At 57.0% G+C, this 18,832-nt stretch overlaps 1 protein-coding gene and 1 non-coding gene across 2 annotated transcripts; both read right to left on the bottom strand.

Moving 5' to 3' along the window:
- Positions 1-1,653: 1,653 nt before the first annotated feature.
- WNT10A (Wnt family member 10A) lies at positions 1,654-18,156 on the bottom strand. Its single transcript, XM_033064922.1, has 4 exons — positions 18,077-18,156; positions 15,168-15,430; positions 6,960-7,336; positions 1,654-2,406 (listed from the first exon to the last, which is right to left on the bottom strand). Exons 1-4 carry the CDS (start codon positions 18,133-18,135, stop codon positions 1,939-1,941), a joined length of 1,167 nt encoding a protein of 388 aa, XP_032920813.1. The 5' UTR covers positions 18,136-18,156; the 3' UTR covers positions 1,654-1,938.
- On the bottom strand, positions 4,696-4,768 carry TRNAV-GAC. The gene has a single exon. It is a non-coding gene; the product is annotated as a tRNA-Val (tRNA).
- Positions 18,157-18,832: the final 676 nt, after the last annotated feature.

An 18,832-nucleotide genomic window follows, 5' to 3' on the forward strand; every position in this document is an offset into this window, starting at 1 on the left:
CTCCACTGCCCTGAGTAGCGTAACCTTAGGGACACAGGGTTTTGACCAGCCTGGGAGGGAGAGGAACCTCATGGGCTTCAATTAGTTCTTGGGGCAATGGCCAAAAGGCAAAAGTCTCGGGGATTTGGAAAAAGGGCCTTGATACTGGAGATGGATATTGGAGATGGAAAAATGGGATCTCAGAAGGGAAAATGAACTGCTGGAGCGTGCCCTATGAGAGTAAACTTGCCCCATGGGAACAACATTGCTTTCATGCCTCACAGGGCAAGCCTGGGTGTCCCAAACTATAAGGTGAGATCCTGTTCCCCTCAAGAACACCAGCACAACGCCTCTGCTGCTGGGAGCCATTGTGAAGACCACGTGTCTTGCTGTCCCTTCTGTGCTGGCAGACAGAGCCACACAGGTGCCGCAAGGTCACTGAACCTCCTATATCTCCTTCCAGCAGCTACAGCATTTTCCTCTTCTCCTCACCCGGTTCCAGAAGCAAGGACCATCTACATTGTCCCTCCTGGAGAGGAAAAGCCAGCCCTCCCATCCAGGGGTGGTGAAGGGCAGAGCATCCGTCCCAGCTGATCCAGCTCTAGCTGCGTGCGTGAGTGTTATGAAATGAGGACATGAGCCACTTCCTGCTGGACCCAGGGTGCTCGCTTCCTTCCACCCTGGTATTTTCCTCCTTGATTTAGTTTTTTATAAAATTCACTTCTATGGTTTTTTTTTTGTGTAGCCCCAAGGGGTGCACAGTCATGGGAGGAGCAGGGAAGTTATCAGCCAGGAGACAGCAGCAGCATGATTCACTGCCTGGCTCCTGCAGACTGCTGCAGCCAGATGGGTGCCCTCCCCACCACCACACCAAACTGCCATTTGTGGACCCTCATTGCCTGGCCCACCCACGCTGCCTTCCCCTCTCCCTGTTCTCCAGCCCACCACCCCTCCCCAGGAGTGTGAGAGACAGGGGGCAGCTCCCAGCCCCAGCATGGTCATGGGGGCAACAGCCAGGATTCCCATGAGAACATAGCACGCATCCAAATGGGCAGAAGCTTCCCCGCAGACACCCTGCAAGTGTCTGGGATGCCTGTGATCTGTCCCCACCTCCTCCCAGTCTGCCAACAGCTCAGGATGGTTATTATGGGAGGGCAGCAGAGCACCAGGGAGAAAGTCTCACGCAAGTAGGTCAGCAGCACCGAGAGTCCCCCTCCATCCTTGTGTCACCCCAGAGGAATGGAGAACCCTTGACTGCAGGAAGAGCAGTGCTGCATCCTGAAATATCCTATGCTTTCTCCAATCCACTTTTATTCACAATCAGAAAATAACTTACCATATAATAACACAGACACACAGAGCACAGCCCCGGGCAACCACCCCTCCGGCCATGATGCAACAGCCCAATCCAGCCCAGAGGTGAGAGGTGAGCCCCAGCCCGAGGAGCTGTGCCCCATTTCCATCCCATGGGGTGCTCCAACCCCATCCTGCTCCGAGCACAACCTCGCATGTGGTTGGAGGAACTTGTGCACAGTGCTAGTGTGTCCCCCCTACTTCCCTCCCACCCTGGGCTCCCTGTGCCCTGCTGTCCACGACCCCATCGTGCTCGGTCCCGCTGGGTGCAGCAGGCAGTCCCCCACCCCCACGCCCCCCCTCCGCCCCCCCGAGTGGTGCTGGTGTCGGCGGTCTGTACAGCATGGCCGTGCGCTCCCCGGGGCCGGGAGCCGTGGTGCTCTCATGTGGGGTTGGGGGGCAGCGGACAGCCCTGCCCTTCCCAGGTGACGACAAAGTGCTGATTTTGGAGGGTGCTGAGCATGTCCTCTCCTGCTCCCTCGGAGCGGAGGGAAGCGGGTATCGCGGCTCCACCTCCCCCCCAGCGCCAATCCCCGTCTCCCTCCCCTGCCGCAGGCAGGCGTGCTTGTCCCTGGCACCCTGGGGTGGGCACCCATCCCTGCCTGGCTACTTGCAGACGCTGACCCACTCGGTGATGCGACACTCCTCGCAGGCCACGAAGCAGCACCAGTGGAACTTGCAGTTGCAGCGCTCGCTGCGTGTCTGCCGCAGGATGTTGTGCCCGCGGCCGCAGCACAGGCTCTCACAGTTGTCCATGCCCGGGCTGGTCTTGTTGCACAGGCGCCCTTGAGTGCCCAAGGAGTCCAGGGCCGGCTCTCGCTCGCAGAAGTCGGGTGACTTCTCAAAGTAAACCAGCTCGCTGATGCCAGCCCGGCGGCGATGCCGAGCGTGGCCCGGCTCCAGCTGCCCAGCATTGCGGTTGTGGGGCCGGATGAGGGTGGCCCCATAGAAGCGGTCCTTGAGCAGGGACCCCACCAGGCGAAACTCAGGCGTCACCTGCCAGCACGTCTTCAGCTGGCAGCTCCCTGAGGTACCGTGGCATTTGCACTTTCTCCTCATGTTGTCCATCACCACCTGGGCGGGGAAGGAAGGACAGAGGAGTTAGCATTGAAGGAGACGCACTTTGGGGACTGGAGAAGCCACAGTGGAGCTCTGTGTGGGTTGGCAGTACGGGAACATCAAGGGCTGGCATGAGTAGCCATCAAAGCTCTGGAACTGCAAAGCCAGCAAGGCTGCACCCTGTTGCTGTGCCCAGTGCAACTCATGTCCCACACCCTGTCCCTTCCCATCCTGGCAATACCAACTGGCTTTTATGTTTCAGCAAGGGATTAACACCTAAAGGAGAGGGTGAGCTATTTGAGCACAGGGAGGAGAAGGAGCCTGGATCTCACCTCCCACTGCTGCTTGGCTCCAGCAGCATCAACCTGATCCTGGACCCCAGTTAAAAGCCAGCATGACTGCATCTGTGCAGCCACACTGGGATCGCCCCCCCATGCAAGGGTCTCACCAACCAGTAGCACTGCAAGTGGGGCAGGTTCAGGAGGGATGCTTTCCTCTTCCTTTCCCCACCACAAGGCCTTCATCCCATAAACCCCAGTTCTGGGAGTCCTGGGTGCAGCTCTGCTTTTAGCTCTTGCCTGCTCTCCTTCAGCCAACCTAGCCATGTGCCAGGGGGCTGAGGTGCTGCAGTAGTTTGGGCTAACCTGAAAGCACAGCTCATGCAGAGGCCAGTGTGGAGTTCCTTGGACTCCATAGGCAAGGCTGCTGAGCCCCCAGGCTGCATGCTGGGATCCCCTACATCCCCCGTCCCTGTAAGGGATACTGCTGTGGCCCAGCCAAGAGAAACAGCTCATGCCCATCAATCTCCAGGGGCACAACATGGCCACACATCCCCACACAGCCTGGAAAGAGACAATTTATAATGTCCTCTCCTCCTGCTGGGTTGTGTGCCCCCATATCCATGTGCTCACACAGGCTTCAGCGAGTTCCCTTCCCATGTGGACACACAAACCCCGCCAGGGTTTGGCTGGGGCTTAGAGACTATCACAGGCTGATCCCCACACCAGAGCAGTGCTCCAGGGCTTGTGGGGGGATTCCAGGGGACACCTGTTCCTGTGAAAGGTGCTATCCTACAATGCCAGTCCTGCCCAGCTACCTGACTTCGTGCCTGCCCATGCTGCCTATTCCTGCCCCCTCCCGGGGAGGGACACATGTGACAGGAGTGCCTTGTTTAGGTAGGGGTGCAAAGTTTTTATTCCTTGTTTTCTTGTTTTTGAGTAAATCTCCAAGTTGCTAAGCAGTTATGGTAATGAAGGCAGGTCAGGGAAACATGCCTGGAGCTTGGGGCACATGGCGGAGAGGTCTGGGCTGGGCTGGAGTTTGGCTTTCATCCTGCTGAGAGTCCTTCTCCTGCTGGGAAGAGCCTCCACCTCATACGTAATGAGCTACCTGGCCTCTCCACCATGTCCTGGGTGTGCCAGCCAGGAACACCAGCTGCTGGCCACTGTTCTTGTCACTATCCCTGGGAACACACTGGCACTGGGACCCCATCCTTTCCCACATTCCCTCCCTGCTGGCTTGGCTGGACCAGGAAAAATCTGCATACAGGGCTGTGGCTGGCAGGCTCACCATTGGGATGGAGGGGACAGTGGTGTGACAGTGGTGTGGGGTTCATTTGGAGCTACAGCTGGTCACAGCATGAGCTGAAAAAGGTGTCAGGTGTGGCTATCTCCATCACCCAAACCATCACTGCTGAGCATCTTGAGCCCCAGCACCACAACACCCATCCATCCCTGACCAGCAACGCCCTGTTCTTTCCCTCCTGCACAGGCAGCACAGAGAGGACAGGCCCCTGGCAGAGCTGGGAGATGCAAGAAGGGCCTATCTGAATCTTGGCCCCATGCTTTTGTCACTGAATTTTCTCCATGCACCCCTACCCTTCCTTTCCGTGTCTCATAGACACCCAAGTTCGACACATGCCTGGACTCGCTGGTGCTTTCTTTTGCACATTCCCAGCTCCTCCCAGGCACGCTCATAAGAGCTTTATCGTAGGTCTTTGTTGTGAGGGTAATGGGTAGTTCCTGGCTTCCTTTCATCCTCTCTCACTCTCTGATCTGGTGACTTAGGAGGACCTGCAAAGCTTCTTTCACACTTCTTCTGCTCTATGCTGGGGAGCTTGCTGCCTCCCAGGGATGCAATGCAGAACACCTCAGTCTTGAGCTGGACCAAGCAATGATTATCCCAGGGCTTCCTATTCCTCAGGACCAAGGTCACCACTGCCACTATCAGATGATGCTGCACATCCCTTGCAGCTGCAATCTCCTGCCCAGCTCCATAGCTGGATGTGAAAAGGAAAAAACTGTGTGTTTCTGCCTGGTTTCGAACCAGGGACCTTCCGCGTGTCAGGCGAACGTGATAACCACTACACTACAGAAACCCACATCTGATGACACCTGGATGCCACCATTCTTCCAATTGTCACCTCTCTCCAAGCACTGTAGGGTCTGAGCCAGGAGACAGGCTTACCCACACGCACAGCACCCTCGGCATACACAGGAACCACAGAGAGGATGCTCAGAATCAGTGAGATGCTGGAGAGCTCTTGGTGCATGGAGAGGGATGGTGCATGGCAGGGCATGGCACGAGGTGTGCACGTTCACACCACTGCTCTGCTAAAGAGGTTCAAGCCTCAGGACTTGGAGGGGAGGACCACAGAGCTGCTGCAATCAGCACAGCCATTCCTTTCCTTTCCTGGGAAATCCCAGGAGACTATTCCTTATTACAGCAGGAAAATTGCTCCTACTAGTATGTGGGACTTGGGTGGGTGTGGGGAGCAGGTGGGGAGCTGGAGAACCCATCCTCAGTGGGGTGGCCAGGACCAGCACTGGCAATAAGCACAGCACCAACAGACACAGACCAGGCACAGCATCATCTCCTTGTTCCAATGCCTGACACCCACAGCCATCACACATGGGCTCATACCATCATCTCAGCAAGGTTCCTGAGCTGGGCAGCATGTCCAGGCATTGCTTCCCCACCTGCACAGGTACCATTCCTTCCTTTATTCCTTTAGTCTTCTTCTGCCTCTTCTTCTAGCTTCCAGGCTTCTTTCACCAGTCCAGATATTGTCTCTGAAGCCACCAAGAGCTGACATTGCCAGTCCCATGCCTGCCTACCCTCAGGGACAAGCAGACCCCAGGCATTTTCACTGTTACTGGATCCCACAGGAAATGTTTCGTGACATCTTGCCAGAGCAAATATTCCTCTCTCACCTTCCCTTCCTTCTGCAGGCTGTAAGGTTTCCCTTGGGAAATAGGGAACACAGACCACAGGTTTCTGAGCACTGCCAACAGTCCCAGAGATATGGGGCATGGAGAGATGTAGAGGAATCAGGATGAGCCCTGCAGTCAGAACTGGAATGGGGGTCTTGCCCAGATTGGGCCAGAGCACCCTTCAGAGAATTTAGCTGCCTGAGTGAGCTTTTACCACACATAAGCTAATAAAACCAAACTAATCAAAACTTTTGTTATTCCTCAGGCATATACAACTTGACCAAACTGGGGTGGCTTCTCCAGGGTGGTAAAGCTCAGGTCCAGCATCAGGGAAAGCTACACATTAAGGTCCTGCTCTGCAGCATCCTCACCTCACAGCTGGCTTTAAACATGCTCAAAGCAAGAGGCACATCCAAATGTCTGAGCTGTCCCAAGAAGCATTCCCTGTGGAATTCTGACCTTTAATTATTTATTCCTGCAGCCACTACACTTCCCTTGGCACTGCCCTGGCAGCATGTAGCTGAGGTCTTGGGGACATGTGTCCTGCTGGATTCAATGGATGTGATCTCTCAGGCACCTGCTGTGAGCAAAAGCAGGCAGGGAAATGCAGCCATCCTCCCAGCCCCTCCTGCCTGCTTCTGGTCTCCAATGTCAGGCTGCTTTTAAACCCCAGCTTCCAGACAGAGTGAGCTACTAATTAGTACCTTTAACGAGACCTGACATCATAAGAATGGAGGGGAGGCTGTCCTGCTTGCCTGGACAGGCTCCAGCACACTGCTGGAGATGGGGGACAAGGCTGTGGGATGTCACCTCTGCTCCCAAGGGCACACTATGTTTCCCAGCTGGTATAGGAGCCCACTGTCTAACTCAATTTCATTCACATCTGCCTCCTCAGGGCACTGGCTCCCTTTCTGGAGGCAGAGACGTGGCTGGGTGCTGCAGATCTGTGTTGTGTCCCCATGATGCCAGTGACTTTCTCCTCCATGTCTTTAGCTTCCTTCCACTGCAGCTGCCCAAAGGCCAGATCCTGAGAAATACGGGCCAGAATCATTGCAGCACCACTGCAGCACAGACAGGTGACTGTGGCCTGGGACAGGTAAGGGCACAGCAGCAATGCTCAGGGATATTGTTCCCAGCAGGTGTTTGACCAGCATGTCCTTGCAGCTCTGTCCTGCTAAGGGCATCACTGCCTTTGTTCTGGGCAAGAACTGGGGAGAGGGGATGCCTTGGGGGCAATCCCAGACTCACAAATGGTTCCACAGCAGCCAGCATGAGTCCCTCACAGCCTTCCCACACATCCTGAGGACACTGTTCCCACCATCATCTCCCCACAGCTGTCCCCAGTTCCCCACTCACCTGCCGGCCCACGCGGTTGTTGTGCAGCCGCATACGGGAGTGAATATCCCTGTAGGTTTCCCGGGAATCGAGGAAATCCTTGGAAAACTTCTCTCCATAGTCCACATCAGGGCTGCACCCTCCCCATTCCCAGGAGTCCTGGAGGCCAGGGGTCTCTGCTGGCATGTGCTCCATGTGCACCCCGTGCACCATGCCTTTGCCACGGTTCATGGCCTCCAGCTGGAGACGGTGCAGCTTGCGCCGGAATGCCTCCTCATCACCACGGCGCTTCTGGTCACAGCCACAGGCCTGCAGCTTCCCAAGAGCACAGGCGTTGGACACAGCGTGCACCACGCCGGCAGCTGCTATAGCATAGGCAAAGGCACTCTCCCGAAAGCCTGCAAGGAAGGAGAAAGTGGGGATCAGGCTGGGTGGCATGACCCCCATGGGGGGCTGGATGAGTTTATCATCACACTGGGGTGTAGAGATTTGGAGGTTCAGCTTGTGTCTGGCTTTTTCCTGATGTACCAGGTTGCACATAGGTCATGAGTGAATCCCCACCCTCTGCTCTCCAGCCACATCCCCACCAGAACACACTGCTGCCCTGAGGGCCAGCCCTGCCTTAGCTGGCCCCCATCTTCCACTGTCACCCTGCTCTCACATTACTCCAGGAGATGCCAACACAGGACTGTTCAGGCATCAGCATCATGGCTCTGACGGGAAAGGCAATCCCTCCTCCTCTCTCCACTCAGTGTTTCCTACTATACTGAATATAACGCTGGCCGAGAGATGTTTCTGCTGAAGAATGGGCCACTTTTGCCTACTCACAGGGTGCAGATTAGACAGTAAAAAGAGCAGGCTGCACTGCCTGTCCAGCCCCATCTACCCATATCCCTTCCCACCCTGAACCCTGCCAGGTCCCACAAGAAACTCTAAATGTGATACCACGCTGGAAAAAAATGAGCACCTCTAGTCAGTTAGAGCATGCCGTGACCACAGCATGCACTGCCAGAGCCGGCAGATGGTTGTTGTTAAACGCTAGGGAGTGAGGACATCCACAAGTGTCATTATCTGGGGCCAGGGCAGATGGGGACAGGGACAGGTCTCACAGAAGGGGTTCCATGGGGCTCCATGTGGCTGTGAGCAGGGGATGCCTGAAAATCTCTTGGCCAAAGCCAGGTGAGGACCCTCTCCTCCCTGGGAGTTTCTATTTTATTTGAAGTGCAAAGTAATATCTTTGTTTGTGGTTCTCAGGTCAGGCAGGGAGCCTGCAGTGCCCTTTGCTTTGGTGCACAGTGACTGGCCCCAGCATGAGGCGAGGATGGAGGGAGTGCTAGATTTTGTGCCATGGCGTCACATGTGAATAAATAAATAGCTGGAGTTTCCAGCCTCTCTCCCTCTGTTGGAGACACGAGCAGTTGATTGGCCCTGGCTTTGACACAGCTGAACAGACCACAGGTTTCGAGGTATTTTCTTTACCAGTTCCATGCCATCAAACGGGGGTCTTGGGTGAGCACCCCAAAGCTCTGCCAGCTCCCTGCCTGTGCTACAGAGTCAGGAGAGGTGAGAGCGCGGCCGCTGCTGTCGCCCATCCTTGGCAGGGCTCCCCATCACGCATGTCTCCTCCGCGGTTCGCTGCTGCCCGCTGAGCAAACGCTATGATCTTATTAAAGGAAAATGAAATGCAGCCCGGAAACCTGCATTTAAAGTCGTGCTGCTCTTTTGTGTGTTAATTTGACACTGGTGCATTTAAAAAATTAACGAGGCGCTGCTTAAAAGCCAGCAGGAGCCTCTCCCAGCTTCCCCTTGGTGTGGGACAAGCTTGCTCTCAGCCTGCCTTTTTCCATGCACAAGTTGAACAACATTTTTCAGCGGGCAGGTAATGGGGCTGCTGGTGCGTACACTGTGCCGTGCAGCCTCCCCAGGGAGAGTGCTGGCAGGCAGTGCCTGCAACACACCCACAGCACTGCTGGAGCATGAAGGCCCACATCTGGGGAACTTTAGTCCTCAGGTGAGCAATGGAGGATGGAGAACCAGCACAGAAAGGTCTCCTGGATTCCCAAATCCCCCTATGGCAGTTCTCTGATCCCACCATCTGGGCCAACTTCAGCCCTTCATATGCCAAACCTGGGCACAGCCCAATTCATCACTGCCACGCTGTTGGGCATCCCCAGCTCCTCACACAGCCAGCGCCTGGGGACAGGGGCAGCAAACCCTTCCCCCAGCACAACACCCTCCTCTCAGCCTTGCCTCTTTCTGGCACATTTCTCAAGCCTAAAAAATAATTTCCGGTGTGGCATCTGCTTAAAATCCCTTCTGGAGCCCAGACACAAGCTCTACCCCACCCAGTCTGTCTAGCAAGCCCGTGTCCTTACAGGTAAAGAGGTCATGTTGATGGGACACCCTCCATGGCTGGAAAACCCATCGGTTAAAGCCCCAGTCCTTCTTCTTCCAGTGCTCTCCAAGTACATGTGAGCTGATGGATGGGTATGGGTCCTTGTCCCTGGAGCTGCCATTCCCCAGGCTGTGGGCAGGGGACAGACGGGTCCCCAGGACATGACATCACAGCATTCAGGAAGTCTTGTTCCCATCTCATCATGGTCCTTTCCCTGCTCAGTGTCACTCTGCCTGGCACCACCATTCTTCCCTGCCTTGTCCTCTTCTTCCCTCGCCTGCTCTCGTGGGGAGCTCTGAGCAAAGGGGAGGAGAAGGTCAGGGCAGCACTGGGATCACAGCAGCCATGCCAGTACGGTTCTGCTAGGAGGTCCAGTTTACATTCCTTGCTCTACCCCAGCCAAACCAGACAGAGGACTGAAGCAAGGCAACGGGCAACATGGCTGCAACAAACACCTGCCTCGTGGGCTCAGCAAGGGTGGAAGCTTCCAGGAACCACAGCTGAGAGTGGCATGTGGTGGTCAGCCCCAAATCCTTTGGAGGGAGGCTCTCCAGCTACCCTAACCACCTAAGACCTCAGCAGTTATTTTTGAGTCACCATATCCCTCCAGAGACCACAGAAGAGGTGTAGCTGGTGGGAGGTACAAGAAGAATTGCACCCTGCAGGGAAGAGGGAATGGAGGACACAATCCTGACACCACCACTGGCATCCAGCCTGTCATGTACTCAAACACCATGCTAGGCAAGGAGGACAGGTCTGAAATCTCTTCCCCAGGTGAAATCCCAAAGCAGCTTTCTTAGGAGGGAAAGTTTTCCCTGTTAAGATGTGTAAATAGTGGGGTCATTTAGCAAGACCCCAAGTCCCAGCAGCACTGGCTCAGCCATGGATGCTGCAGTTCCTCCATCTTTCAAGCAGATGTGGGATGAAGGCTACAGGACTGGCTCAGGCACAGCTCTGGGCTCTACAGTCTGTAAACCAGGGAGAGTTAAGAGTCATGGCCTTCCTGCCACAGCTCACCATCACATCCAGGCAGCAACTCTCTCCCAACACCCATCACTGCAATGCCTGAGTGGCATTGAGGGAGCCAGCAGGACAGCCTCATGTAGGCTCACCCTAGGGTACTCCACGGATGCTCAGCTGCCCCCTTCATGGCAATACCCCCCAGAAATGGGATGTAGCTGCCAGAAGCTGTGGGCACATCGCCCCAGCCCTGATATAAGGCAGAGGAGAACTTCTCCCACCACCTCTTGCAAGGCCTGCCGAGACGGCCAGTCCCAACACGCTGCCTCTCCCCCAGCCCTGCTCCCTCCCCTCTCCTCCCCTCCCCTCTCCCTAATTAAACTGCAGGTGAACCTGCCAGGGTCTGGCCCAGCACCAGGCACTAAATGCCTCCCTGCAGATCTCAACTTGCCTCCCTGCACCTTCTTGAGCGTGCCAGGGACAGCCCGCAGCCTTCGCTCCTTATCCGCCCACAGCACTGTGAGAGAGCAGCCCTTGCTGCCGTGCAGGCTGCAGGGAGCCGAGCCCAGCCCTGCATGGCCAGGAACCCTGCCTGGCCCCAGGGTCTCACTTGCACCCTCAGTGGGGAGAAGGTCCAGGGAATGGGGGAACCCACAGGGATGAAGCCAAGCATCCACAGCACCCGCATGTGCTTCAGGGCCAGGTGGGCAAAGCCCTCGGTTTGCCTGGGGGTACACAAAACCCTGCCAGCAGCCCAGCTGCAGGTGCGCCAGGCCAGGCGCTGCGGTCTGCGGGCACCGGAGCTTGGCTGGGGCTCTGCAGTGCTGGGTGCCGGGGTCCTGAGCTTGGCAGCATCTCCCTGGATAGCTGTAACAGCACCTGCCTCCCTCAGCATACAGCAAAGCTTCCCCAAGCTCTGTTTCACAGCTGGCTGGGCCCCAGCACCTGGTGTTTCCATCCTTGCAGAGAGTTCCCCACTCCCTGCTGGAAGAAATCAAGATCTGGCCATGGCCACACAGATCCCTTGTCACCATTGAGCCCTTCTAAGGTGGGCACAGGGCATGGAAGCATCACCCATCTCTCCAAAGGCTGCAGGAACCAAGAGATACTGCACTCCAGAGTCACATACCCTCCAACCATGAGCCTCTGAAGGCCTGAAAGGACATCCAGCCCCTCCATGGGGCATCCTAATTTTTTCAGAGCTCCATGTAGATGGGGTTGGGGTTGGGATTGGGGTTGGGATAAGCAAAGGGGAATAGTTAGTGCCATAGCACACCTCAAGCAGCCCCTGCCCAGCAGCCAGACAGCCCCAGCCCTGATGGCATTGTACCCACCCATGGGTGCACACATACTTGACAAGGACCAAGACCCAGTGACCCACCACTGTCTGAAGCTTGGCTTTTGTCAGGGAACCAGCACAGGTCAGCCCAGCCAAGCCACACAGTGCCTGGCAGCCCACACATGCTGTGGTAGGACAATATACCAGTACAACAGACCATCCTCTCCACTGAGGTAGACACAATCATGCTGCTCACTCTTGGAGCAGGAGCAGGGGACTTATTTCCACTGCTAGTGTAGATGCAGCCACTGCCTCCACCTCCCTGCCCCATCCCCCTACATCTCCTGAGGCCAGGAGAGAATCTCTCCGTCAGCCAGGTAAGCACATGGAGGGAGAGGGAGGTACAGTAAAGAAGGATGGGACCAGGGCCAGCACTGGAGAGTCCTGGCAGAAGCCACAATGCCAGAAAATGGGCAGGAAGGTGGTGAGTACATAGGCAGCCAGCTGGGGAGCCAGGGAAGACCAGAAAAGGATTTGCAATAGCACTATTGAGCCTGGCTTAATATGGAGGGCACATGGGCCAAGGAGGATGATGGGTGCAGATGGCTCAACAGAGGGTACAAAGGACATCTCATATCCCAAGGATGCAGCATGAAAAGACCAGACCTGGAAAACCCACAGACCATGGTGGTGTCTCAAAAGAACCCAGTGTCTCTGTGAGAACAGGGATGGTAAACTCCTGGGCAACCCCTTTGCCCTCTAGTAACCTGCTGTTGTGCCTCATAGCCACTGTTTTCTGTGCCCCAGGATGGCAGCATCTCCCAGGTCTGTGCTCTGCCCAGGATGCTGTCAGCATCCCTGTCTCCAGCTATGCTGCTCTGAAGCCACCCCAGACTCCCAGCCCTGTCCAATTTGGAGCCTCTCCTTCCTGTCTCCCCAGGGCTTGCACTCAAACTTCTGGTATCAGCTCAGCAGGATGAGATGGGCACCCATTTACCATTGTCCTCTTCTCTGTCCCCAGGGGATGAGGTCCCTGGCTCCACTGAGTGCCTGGATACTGGGCAGAGTGAGACAGGCACCATGGGACAGCTTGGAATGGTATTGCATCCTGTCTGGCTCATGCCCACATTGGAGAAGATGTGAGAGATGCAGGAGGACAGGACAGAGTTGGGGAGCGGAGCCAAGCGGGGAGAGCGGGAGGGAGAAGCCAGCTACAAATAATTTAAAGTGAGATTCACGCACGGCTGAGCTGATGGCAGAAGAAGTGGGAAAAGGAATGAAAGATTAAAGGGGTCTGTCACTTCAGGTTACAAACAATGATCCTACAAGCACGTTGCGTTCCCAGGCACAGCAAGGATGGGGCAGGGTGCAGAGCAGAGACCTGGTCCCTGGAGGTCAGATGCATTAAAGTCTGCGGCATGGAGCCTGCACCCCTCACTTCTACCACTCGCCTCTCCTCCAGCACTGAGATGTATCCCCTCTCTGATGGCTGTGCCTGTAACAGATGGAAGGCAAAACCCAGAGCTCCAGCACTGTTATTGAGGGACATGAGTGGGTTCAAAGTGGGCCAGGGCTCCAGCTTCAAGGTTTGCTCCCTGCCAGAATGGCTCCAAGCAACTACATGAGATAGCTTGGGTGCTTGGGGCTCATCCTGCAACCTCTGCTGCCAAAACAAGAGTGTGATGAGATGCCTGCCTGCTCTGATGCTCCAGCCCTACCTCCATCCTGCCCTGCTGCTGGCTGTTGTGTCTCCATTCCAGAGAATGTGATCCTACCAAAGCTGAGAGCCTGGGTTGAGCCATATCCAATAGCTCAAGACAGGGGCAGAAGTCCAGGGTCTGTGAGAGTCCCCATATCCATCAGTCACAGCCCTGACAGCAGGAAGGGCTGCAGGAGCATCTGAGACAGAAGTGAAGTGCAAGTCACTGGGGCCACCAGCAGACAAGGTGGGCTGAGGGAGGGATGAAGTCAGTGCTCTCTGCTGCTGGTGCTTCTCACCCAGCCTGGTGGGACCCGGAGCAAGGGAGCTTGTCTGGGTGTGTGAGCAACTTGAGCCAGCAAGTCGGTGTCTCCTGCCGCCCGAGGAGACTAGAAGTGAACTGCATTCCTCAGAGGACCTGGAAATACCTCGATGCTTATCAGGGCTGACAGTCCCCACCCTTCCTGCCAGGCCCTAACCTGGGCGCTGCTCGCAGAGGGAAAGGACGCTGCCCTTCTCCAGGCACTAAGGTCCTGAGAGGGACCAGAGCTGCTCCATGGCAGGACCACAGCCCTGATGCCACACATGGTCTGAGACAGCATTTCATCCAGTGAGGCTGTGCAGGCTACCCTGGACGTGAGGGATCTTCGGACACCAAAACGCTTCTGTGATCCCCTCTCCAGCCTTCTCCCCACTTGCTACAGCTGTCTGTGGGCTCCTGCCACCACATCCCCTCAATGACATGTAAGTCTCAAGCTGCCAACCTCTCTTCTTTGAGATTCTCCTCATAGTTCCAGGGAAAGAAGATGTAGGATGTGAAAGGATGTTTGAAGAAGAGAGGATGGTTTCAACTCTCTGCAGGGCATCAGGCTGAGAGGCTCACAAAGCAGGTATGTGAGCAGTTTCTTAGCTAGTTTTCACCTTTCTTGGGAGCTGCAGGAGTGGTATGTGTGCTGGGCACGTGGCCTGCCCTCAGCACCCTGACTGCCAGCCATTGGCACCATATTGTCCTTCCTGACCATAATCTGAAGCAAGGGGCACTTAGAAATATGCTGAGGCGCAGGCTTCAAGAAAGGATACTCAGGTGAAAACATATATTCAAGTCCTCTAGAAGATCCCATCAGGTCATAACCCTAATCTGCACCATGCAGGCCAGCCCCTCTGCACCCCCAGAGTCTGCTCCTGAGGGAGAATATCAATCAGGGAGGCTCTGATACAGGCACAGCTAGACATGAGAGATGAGATCCTGGCACCAGGATCCTTGGCAGAATGTGGAGAGCAAGGAGATTTCTCTCAATAGCACAGCTGGGAGCTCTGTGGGCAAGTGATCTCCCAAGACAGCCTGTATCCCTGTCTCCTCTGACATCATGCTTTAGGGTACCACAAAACAGAGAGCCTTTAGCTCTCTGCACTGGAAAGCCATCACAAGGGCAGAGCATCAGGGTGACAGGCTCAGAGATATGTCCCACTAGTTAGGAGCATTTCAGCCCATCACAACACACTAAAACCTAAAAACATCACAACACACTAAAACCCAACATATAAGACCCACAAGTGATGCTGCACACCCATGGCACTGCTCCATACAGCCTACACCACACAGGGAGAAGATGCCAGAAAGCAGGAGGGCCTGGAAAGAGCCTTAGGAGCAGCTGGAGTTCGTCAGGGAGGAGCAGCTCAGGACAAGGTCCAGTGCAGGTACAAAGGTGTACAGAGCACACCACAGTGAAGTGCTCCTTCATCTGGCAGACCATAACACTTCTCTGCCTGAGCTGAAGAGCTCAACTCATCCCCTGGGCCAGGGAAGAGCTGTGCAGGGGCTCAGGGGGAACTCATGAGGGCTCCAGAGAGCAGGTGTGGGACAGTGGGACAGGCAGGGAACCGTCCAACCCTTACCTCTGCTGAAGATGATGCTCTCATATGGAATCTTGTTCTTGGTCTCAAGGCTGGAGCAATTCCAGCGCTGGTCCCGGAACTGGTGCTGGCACTCATGGATGGCAATCTGGATACCCTGGATGGCTGAGGCGGTGACGTCAGGGTGGCGCACACACACCTCCAGCTGCCGCCGCGTCAGCCCCGGCAGGGTCAGGCACACCGTGTTGGCATTCAGCACTGGCTCTGATGGCAGCTTCAGGCCCAGGATCTCATTGGAGCAGGAGCTGGGAGGGAATAGGACAGCCTTGAGCTCAGAGCAAGCAATGTGTCAATCACTTGGTTTTCCATTCGAGGAAGGGGAACACACATGTGGGGGACACACATGGGGAAGGGAGATGCTCCTCAATCCACACTGTGCCCATTGCCTACAGGGAAGGCTGGAAAAATCCTCTGCTGAACAGCAGTTTAGCCAGCATTGGGGCTGCAGTCCCCTCCAACACCTTAAGCACAGTACAGACACCCTGGCAGCCTTTGCCCAGCAGCAGTCTGACCATCCTGCCTCTGGAGCCCAGCATCTCCCAGGACAGTACTGTCTCTGTGTGCTCCCCCAGGGCTCTCCCACACTAGCCATGCACTGCAGACTCTCAGCACACATTGCCCCAACTCCCCTTCCACAGAAAGCATGGGTTTCCCCCTGGGAGAATTGAGAGACCCTGGAGCAGAAGGCCCATGGAGTCTGGCTCCATCCCTGTTGCTGGATGATCCCCTCCCTGCATCTCCTGTATCCCCCCAACACTGCTGGTCCTTGAAAGGGAGGTAAAGGGAGTGATCAGCCTTTTCTTTTCAGGTCAGCTGTGAAATACAGAGCCAAGCACTATGCCAACTATCCTCAAGCTCCCAGTAACAATCCCAAGTCCACCATCACATCCTAGCCCCACTAAACCAGATGCCACAGAAGCACAGAGAGCAGCAAATGGATGGGTGCAAGGAGAGGCACATGATCCATGACAAGGGTACAGGTACTTACATAAATAGAGATGCTACCTGGGGAAATGGGAAAGTAGATGGAGTGTGTGGAGATGGGGTATGGGATGTGGGATGTGGGGAGACAAAGCATGTCCAGAAAGAGATGCCTGGAGCTAATATGGAGGTACACACATGACAGACAAATCTGGAGAAGGAGACAGTAAGGAAGTGTTTGCCCAACTCCAGGGAATGGCTTGAAGGACTCTGGGATAAAGAGTGTCCAAGTGGAAGACCCAGAAAGCAAGCAGCAGACAGTGGGATGCCCAGCAGTATCCAGCATCTTGCAGCATGGTCCACTAGGAGCTCAGCACCACCCCACTGTTTGTTCAGGAGAGCTTGGTCCCTGCTGGGAGCTCTACCCACAAATGTCTCTCCCTGTTCCCTGGGACAGGAAAGAGCTGGGTCCCTGGGAGAAGCAAGCAGCTCAAAGCCCTTTGAACTTTGATTACAGAAACAAGACTTGGAGGAGGATGCTGGAGGAAGGACTGCAGCTGCCAGGTCTTGGGGAGAAGGGTTACCTCCTCTCTGTTCCCTCAAACCCTGCAAGCCTGGTTCCGGAACGGGGACAGAAGCAGCTGTCAGTGGATGAGTCCCCCAGCTCAGCACTCAGCTCTGAGCTCTCCCCAGCTCTGGAGGGAGGGTTCAGCCCCAACATCTCTGTTGAATTAGTGTTTATACCCATCCCATCACTTTCATGGGTAGTGTATGAATATGCCCCAGTGCAAATCAACTGTGACTCCAGTAGGGAGAGTCGAGGTGGAGAGGAGAAGAGAGACAAAGGGAGTGCATCCCTCCAAAACCCCTACACAGGAGAGGAAATCTTCTTCTCGGCTTCCTGTATTCATTCCCACTGTCAAGCAAGCCCTGGCTGACAAAAGATGCAGAGCAGGACACAGCTACCACCATCCCCAACCCCAGGAGCTCCTGCCCCAAGCACTGCAAGGACTTCATGTCCTAAGCCTGACACAGCATCTGCCATCTTTTCCCAGGGCATCCCGGGATGAGGGGGGTGTTACGGTCTTTATCCTGATTGCACTGCAGGGAAACTGAGGCAGGGGCTCCGGAGAGTAGAGGGAAGGTCCTTCTGACTCTTGCTCCACCCAGGGCTCAGGAGAGCCAGGGACCGGTAAGAAGCTGTCACTGTCACACTTCTTAGGAGGATACAGCACTCCCCCCCAGCTCTCTTCCCCCTTTAAATCTGGATTTAAACTTGATTTCACGGTGACAGGCCCCCAGGTCACAGGCTGCAGCGGCTGCTGCTTTAATTAATACAAGTCCCAACGTTAACAAATTATATTTAAAGGGGCTGGAGGGAGGGGGAAGGGCGGGGGACCCCCCCCACTCATACCAGCACTAAGATTAACCCCTGGCTGCCTGCAGCGCACAAGTTTGGGAGCGGGCAGGGGGAAGGCAAAGACGGACAGGGATGGTGAATTTGTGGGTTAGCTTTCTGGAAAGCTTTTACCCCTAGCATTTAGGACAGGCGGAGTCAGGGAGGGGACCCAGGGCGAGGGACGCAGGCACCGACCCCCACGACAGTGACATTCCAGCCGGCATTCCCCCGTCCTCCGCGGGCGAGAGGGGAAACTGAGGCAGTCGGGGCGTGCGCTGGAGCGTCTCCGGCCGGGGAGGAAAGGGGACAGCCTCCTGGAGCGGGAGAAGCCGCGCATCCCACCAGCGTTCCGTCGGGACAAGGGAATGCGGAGGAGGGCAGCAGCCCTGACAGCCCCTTGAACGAGGGGCCGCAACCGTGCGGGGCCGGGCTGGGGCGGCGGGACCCCCCCAGGAGCCCCCTGGGCAGACCGCCCCCGGTGCGGGGCTGGGCGCGGCGGCTTCCCGGCGCCCTCCCCGTGGGGCCGGGGCTCTCAGCGGCGGGGCTGGGGATGGAGGGGTGCAGCTCCTACCTGGGTACCCAGAGGCTGAGCAGCAGCGAGCAGAGTCCGTGGGCCAGGGCCGGGCGCATCTTCGCTGGGGCAGCGGCTGTGCGGGCTGCGGGCGGGCGGGCGCCTTTGGGGCAGGGGCGGCGGGGCTCGGCGCTGCTCTCTGCCCGCTTTGTTTGTTGTGGGTTGTTTGCTTGTTTGTGTTTTCCCCTCTCCTCCCTCTCACTGGCTCCCTGCGCGCCGGGGCTCGGCTCGCCGGGGCGGCTCTGCCATCCTCCCGGGATGCCCCCCCCGCCTCCCGCCGCCCCGGCGCCCTCCGAGCCCGGCGAGGGCTGCGCGCCCCCCGCCCTGCCCGCCGCCGCCCCGCCGCGCACAGCCCCCCGGCTCAGCCCCCCATGGCGGGACGTGCCGGGGGGCCGGGGGGGCTCTCGGCCCGCGGGGTGCGCTCCCCCGCCGCTCCCCAGGGCGCCCCGGGGCTCCGGGGCCGCGGCGGGCGTGGGCAGGGCTCGCCGGGCGAGCGGCTCCGCGGCTCCCGCGGGGCCCGCAGGCACATGGGGAGCCGCGGCCCCCCCGCCGCCCTCCGCCGCCGGTGTCGCCGGGCCTCCGGCGGAGCGAGCACGGTCGCGGCCGGAGCGCCCCGGGAGCGCGGGGCGCGGAGCGGCGGCGGCAGCGGCTCTGCCTGGGATCGCGCTGCGCCGAGCATTACTCAGCGCCCGGAGCCCGAGTCCCGACACGTCCAGACAGGAGCCCGCGGGGGAAGGACGGGGCAGAGGGTGGCAG

This window comes from Catharus ustulatus, chromosome 7, assembly GCF_009819885.2.
Source record: "Catharus ustulatus isolate bCatUst1 chromosome 7, bCatUst1.pri.v2, whole genome shotgun sequence".
Lineage (NCBI taxonomy): Eukaryota > Metazoa > Chordata > Aves > Passeriformes > Turdidae > Catharus > Catharus ustulatus.